This window comes from Hippocampus comes, unplaced genomic scaffold, assembly GCF_001891065.2.
Source record: "Hippocampus comes isolate QL1 unplaced genomic scaffold, H_comes_QL1_v1.1 scaffold174, whole genome shotgun sequence".
NCBI classification, from domain to species: Eukaryota; Metazoa; Chordata; class Actinopteri; order Syngnathiformes; family Syngnathidae; genus Hippocampus; species Hippocampus comes.
Genome location: NW_017805983.1, coordinates 4,230,253 through 4,236,575, shown reverse-complemented (window position 1 = coordinate 4,236,575; position 6,323 = coordinate 4,230,253). Strand labels below are relative to the sequence as shown.

The 6,323-nt window shown below is 39.8% G+C and overlaps 1 protein-coding gene across 1 annotated transcript in view; it reads left to right on the top strand.

Moving 5' to 3' along the window:
• The first annotated feature begins 2,365 nt into the window (after window positions 1-2,365).
• The window catches only part of LOC109528283 (transcription factor Spi-B-like), a 6,109-nt gene continuing 2,151 nt past the window's right edge, over window positions 2,366-6,323 (top strand). The window contains exons 1-3 of the mRNA XM_019890665.1: window positions 2,366-2,621; window positions 4,942-5,149; window positions 5,229-5,341. Coding sequence (XP_019746224.1) covers window positions 2,613-2,621; window positions 4,942-5,149; window positions 5,229-5,341 — 330 coding nt within the window. The 5' untranslated portion in view covers window positions 2,366-2,612. The remainder of the gene's footprint in view (window positions 2,622-4,941; window positions 5,150-5,228; window positions 5,342-6,323) is intronic.

The window sequence follows — 6,323 nt, the reverse complement described above, 5'->3', positions numbered from 1 at the left end:
TGCATGGCAGGCTGATTGAACTCTCCAAATGGTCCCTAGGTGTGAGTGTGAGCGCGAATGGTTGTTCGTTTCTGTGTGCTCTGCGATTGGCTGGCAACCAGTTCAGGATGTCCCCCGCCTACTGCCTGAAGACAGCTGGGATAGGCTCCAGCACCCCCCGCGACCCTAGTGAGGATAAATCGGTTCGGAAAATGAATGAATGAATGAATGAATAATAATGACTACCTTAATTTGTGGGTGACAGAACCTTCAGTGGTGCCGATCGCCACCTCAAGTGGCTAAATGCTTTTAAATCAAGTTTAAATGCTATGCTTTTGCCCCAACTCGTATGATGAAGCACTTTTTAAAGCTTTTTTTTTTCTTCAAATATCTTGTTCTTGCGCTGTACGTTCTATCCATAAAATACCGGTACTTTTTGTTTCTTCAATTATCTTTGCTTTTAAATGTCTGTAGTTTATAACCTGGGTCGTTCAGTGAACCTATGGAGAGTTGCATTTTTTAGGGGGGCATCAATCATTCGCAGTTTTTCGCTCTTTACGGCAGGGCTCAGTCCCTGCGAATTGGTTACCGCTCAACTCTTTTATACGGTAAGTGAAGACAGGAAAAGCAGCTTGTTGCTCATCACTTTGCTGGTTAGAAGTCGATTGTTCCAAAAATACAAAGTCAGATTTTTTTGTGTGTGTATTTCAGACAACAAGGATCTCATGAAGCTTTGGCTTTATCTCCTTGTTTCAAGCCTCCAGGTGCAATCTGGACTATTGCAACTCTAACCGTCGTTCAATTCAGTCAGGGTTTTTCCGGACACGTTTTGCAAGTGATTTTTTTGTTTGTTTGTTTGTTTGCTTGTTTTGGTTTTAAAGCTTTTAAATATTGGCAGTAACCTTTTCCTTCTATAAATATGAAATAGAACTACATGTTATACTGCTTTACTGATTACTCTTTTTCCTTTTCACTGCACTCTTATGACTATTCCAAAATGGAGATAATTTTAAATCACAGCGTAGATTCATATTTCATTGCTATCATTGTAAAGTTGTGACCGAAGTGTACAGACAGACCTTGGTTTCTCGTGTATGTACTCATTAAAAGTTGGATCTGTGGTAATAATTCAATGTGATGAATTTGTGCTCTAAACTTGGATGACTTCAAATTGGAAAGTTCGTGACATCATTGCTCGTTGAGTTTTTATCATGCTGAGGGCAATAGCCTGGGTATAAAAAGCACTGTGTAAATACCAGCTGCCTCTCCCAATACACTACATACTGTATATGATCAGTCCGTATGCTTGTACTGCGTGTTCACGGTGCCCTAAGCAGGTGCTTGATTCCATTAATTTGAGAGCACGACGTGACGGTAGGGAATGAGCTATGGTTGAAATGGCTAGCGATATAACGGCAGCTTTAAATGTAAGCGGATTGGGGAAGTCCCTTGATAGCACACCCAGAGTGAACTGGTCTGTAAAATCCATCCTTTAATTTTCTAGCACGTATGCTGTCACGAGCGTGCCGTGGTCTGGTCCAGCCGACTCCGGGCAAGGAAAGGGGAATACCCTGGACCGTTCACTTGTCAGTCACAGGGTGCATGTAGACATACTGTACAAGCACGACATTTTCCTATATGGACTATTTAAAAGTCGTCAGTGATGCTAACTTGCATGATTCACAGGAAGCTGGACTACCCAGAGAAAACCCTCGCGGGTAAGAGGAGAACATTCAAACTCCACACAGGAAGGCTTGATCTATCTAATCCATCAAATGTAATCTCATTTACACCCACTCGAGGTACGAAGAGGTTACTGGGAACAACATTGGGTCCATTTGATTTTTTTCAAAAATCCCAACGTGAAGAAGATAATAACCACCGTTCAGGTTTTTTTTTTTTTTTTTGGTATCAATTTAAGGAATATATTATTCCGTTATGACTCTTATAACTTTTCTAACATTATACCCATTGTTCATTTTTATTTTGAAAGAGGTTTGAATTTAATTAATATGTTTTTAGAAAGCCATTGGATTTCATTGTGCAAGGGAACCTAACACTGTGGCTGGTCAGTTTATATCAAGTATCAAGTACAACTTTATTGTCAAATGTGCTGTATGTGCAACATACAGCACAGATGAAATTTCTTCCCTCTCACAACATACAACAAGAGGAGCCGCTGCGGGTGCCCGTGCCGCCATCAAAATAAAAGTTAATTGAAATATGAAAAATATTTTAAATAAGACACAAATAAGCTAGCATTCATTTGACCTCAGTGTGAATTTAGTGAGCACTACCATCCTCATTACTTGTCCTTAACCTGAGCGAGCCTTAATTAGTCGAACCTCTCCCGTGTGTACGCTTTTGTCCAAACGTGATTGGCCCGAGTGGGTGAAGTGAAGGAGGATCGGCCTACCGAGGTTATAAGAGAGGTGCCGCCTCGGTGGCACATCATACAGGTGACTGTTTGCTTTTTGATACATGAGGAGAACACATCAGAGGAGGACATTTCTACCGGGGTGAAAAGGTATGGCTTCTGATGTGATGTCACTATTGAGCCTTCACAAAATGATTGGAGTAGCGCTCACTCCCCTTTTCTCTTTCCAGGCTAACCTTAAATTTTGTTGGCTGAAATGGAGACAGTGAGTTCTATTTTTTAAATGCATGTTTTTGTTTTTTTGTTTTTGCAAGTCATCTCATGACTAGGAAAAAAAAGGTCTCTGTCGTTATCATAAGGTCTATACAGTAATTTGATATCATATGCCGATTGTCCAGAGAAACAGTGTCAGTTACAAACACAGTTACCTAAATGTTGCCTGGTGGGTGCAGTGATGCAATAACGCAGATTTGGTAGTCAAATTAAAATAAACATGGTTGCAGTGTTTCTGGCTGGCGAATAGCCACTAAGCAAACAAAACCTTGGACCAGGTTGATGCGACACACGCTCACTACTATACTGTATGTGGACGGAGGTGACAAAAATACTCACACTGAATTGTGGGGGGAAAAAAAACAAAACAAACAACTGTACTCTGGTATTCAACTCCTTAACAATGACCAAAAAAGAAATACACTTGGCAATGTACTTAAGTCGAAAAGTAAAACTGAATTTTTGCTGTTGTGCACTGCACCCATCTTCATCACTTAGGATAACGAAGGGGAAAAAAAATCTCCTTCTTATAAACTTTAATAGTACTCATAGTGTGTGTGTGTGTGTGTGTGTGTGTGTATATATATATATATATATATATATATTTATGTATGTCTTTATTTTTTAATTCATTTTAATGCAAGCTAACATTGGCTCAGACTGTTATGCTTTCAAAACAATGTGTTCCCCTTAGCTTACTAATGACAACAAAAAAAGGTTTAACAACCTAATGATAACAACTGACAAAATACACGTTATCTGTATGTGTGTTTTTTCAAAAAACAGAAAACAAATTGAATGCCAAAAGCTGGTACTTTTTAGGCCGACACGATAGCATATTTGGAGCCACCTGCGCCAAATTATTCTCTTAAATAAGATCATCAGCGAGGAATATCTTGCTTTTCTAAATCTAGTGCATCAGCAGCAGCAGCAGCTCGCTGGTTCACTTATAATTCCCACAGGACGTCAATCATTAATCAATCTGGATTTCAACTAGGGCCTTACTGATATTTTTTCTTATGCCAATGCTGGTGCCAATTTCCTTACCAGGATGTCATTAATCCTTGTGTGTTTGCGTTGTCAGTGGTTGGATGTGTGTCATATTTAACACATTTGTGTGACTTATGATGCACCATATTTTTATTTATTTATTTATTTATTTATTTATTTATTTATTTATTTATTTTAACAAAGCATGACTTTAACTTATTTGTTAAAAGTGACATCGAGGTCACTTCCTTGCACAAGTTTTTTGGTCACCTAAGTACTGCTTGTAAGAATTCAGATTTACTTTGTTTTGAGTGACAGGTCCATCGAATGACCTTAACAAATTTCATTTATATACGTTTTTAACGATGCAAGTTTACGACATCGGTTTTAGTGTAGTAAATAATGAGACCTTTGTTACTTGCATACTTGCATTGTAAATAGTGACATGAGTACATAAAGGTTTGTTTGGTCAGTTTGACCAATGTTTGAAGGGCCATGATTGGCCGATTTAATCTGGATGATTCAACGGTTGGGCCCTAATTTCAACCATTGCAAATTTTACCTCTCTATTTGCATCGTTATGTGCAGCTTTTGAAAAAATTAACAAGCCCATTTTGACAATGTACGAAGGGAAAAAAAAAATCATATTTTTAATATGTAAAGAGTAGAGGTGAAACACTGTCAGACAGATGAAAATGAGCAGGTAAGTACAGTAAGTACCATATTTTCCGCACTATAAGGCGCACCTAAAAGCATTCAATTTTCTCAAAAGCCGATAGTGCGCCTTGTAATCCGATGGGCCTTATATATGGATCAATATTCTGATTTCCTGGACGTAGCATTTTGAATGTTGTGTAAAGCACTTTCTTCCAGCTGTAGTGGTTGTGAAAGCTCCATCTAAATAAAGCTGTATTGTATTGTATTTCCTTTAGCGTAGCTCCATCTAGTGGATTCATAACATAACCGCAGCCCTTATTGTGGCTTCTATTCTATGTGGTGCTCCCTACATATGAAAACCCTTTTAAAATAAGCCATTCATTGAAGGTGTGCCTTATACTCCGAAGCACCGTATAGTGCAGAAAATACGATGTTTTACTTTGTTACTTCCCACCCCTGCACATGGATGGTGTAGTACGTTCATGATCTGTAACGTTAAAGATGCACACTCAGCTAAGATTGGCTGACTAAACTAATCACTCATTATATTAAGAGAGTAATAGCACGGATCAACAGCGAATATGGTTTCCGGCAGCACATTGAAAACAACCACCTCCAGGCTTAATGACACGTTCAATTTCATGGTACCACTTTCCCTTTGGCAGATGGCTCATGTGACTGAGCTCAGGCTCGGCGGCGGTCGGGGCTCGTGGGGCGGAGCGACGCCCTCATCCTGTCCGGAGGTTGACCTGGAGGTCATCGAGGAGTATCTGCAGGAGCATTCACTAGAAGTCCAGCCTGCATACGTGCATGCCTCGCCTCTGAGCAATGTGGTGCAGTACGTCCACTCCCACCACAGCACCAGGATCATAGGTGAGCACGCGCCTGGCACATGAAAAGGAATTTACGGGACAGTGTATCAGTGTAGCTTCATGTACTTGCCTCTGCACAGAGAATAACTGGTCAGGTCAGCATGCCTATGAGTGGCACTGCGGTGCTCCTACGAAGGAATATGAGGAGCAAGCTCCACCTCCAGCCTGGCCCTGCTCCCATCAGAACCAATGGGTAAGGGCAAAGTCTCAGACCTCCACTTAGTCTATAACGTTTGCACCCTGCAAAATCAATGCCAATGGCAACAAGAGCTATGCTGAGCTTAGACTGCATTCAGAACAACCTTGAGCTCAAGAGAACAACGTTGAACTCGGTCATACTAATTACCATCTGACAGAAACAGTATATGTCAATTTTATTGAGACAGTATCAATTAAACAAGTTCTCTCAAAACATTTCACACTGCTCCTACATTAAAAAAAAAAAAAAAAAAAAAACAACTAAGCCTAAATTGTCTGAACACATGGGATTTTTTTGTTCTCAGCGATGGTGAGGCCGGTTAGAGACCAGTATCGTCGTCATTGTTGTCATCATAGGGCTGCTTCTGTTGTTGATATGGCTGTTTGTGCGCCCATTGTTCTCTCACCTCAACCCCTCTATCTTGTTTTCTCTCTCCTTCCACCCTCTGTCCCTCTTCTGTTTCTCCATCTCAAACCAACGTCGAAGGCAGATGGTCACTCTGTCGAGTTTGGGTTCTGTTCCAGCTTTTTTCCTTCAAGTGTGTTTTTGTTTTTTCTTGCGTTCGTCACCAAGCGCATGATCATGTAGGGTTCATTTGGTTTTCTTATGTTCATATTTTTATGAGGAGTGTGGTTCTTGAGGTGTTCAATGACTAAAGTGCCTTGAGGTAACTTCTGTTGTGCATTGCCACTAAATGAATAAAAGTGATTGCATTGCGGTGTGTGGGAATGGACTAAATGTCCTACTTGGTTTTATTTTATGTTTATATTTTTTACCATGACAAAATATTCCTGTATTTCCAAAACCACTGCTTTTCACGAAAAAAACCCAAAAAACTTTCTGAAATTACCAAACGCCTCATCATTAAAGTTGAGATATATATATATATATATATATATATTGTACTTTCCCACAACAGAACTCAAGCACAAATGGTAACATCATCATTTTGAAATCCAATATTGTATTATGAAGA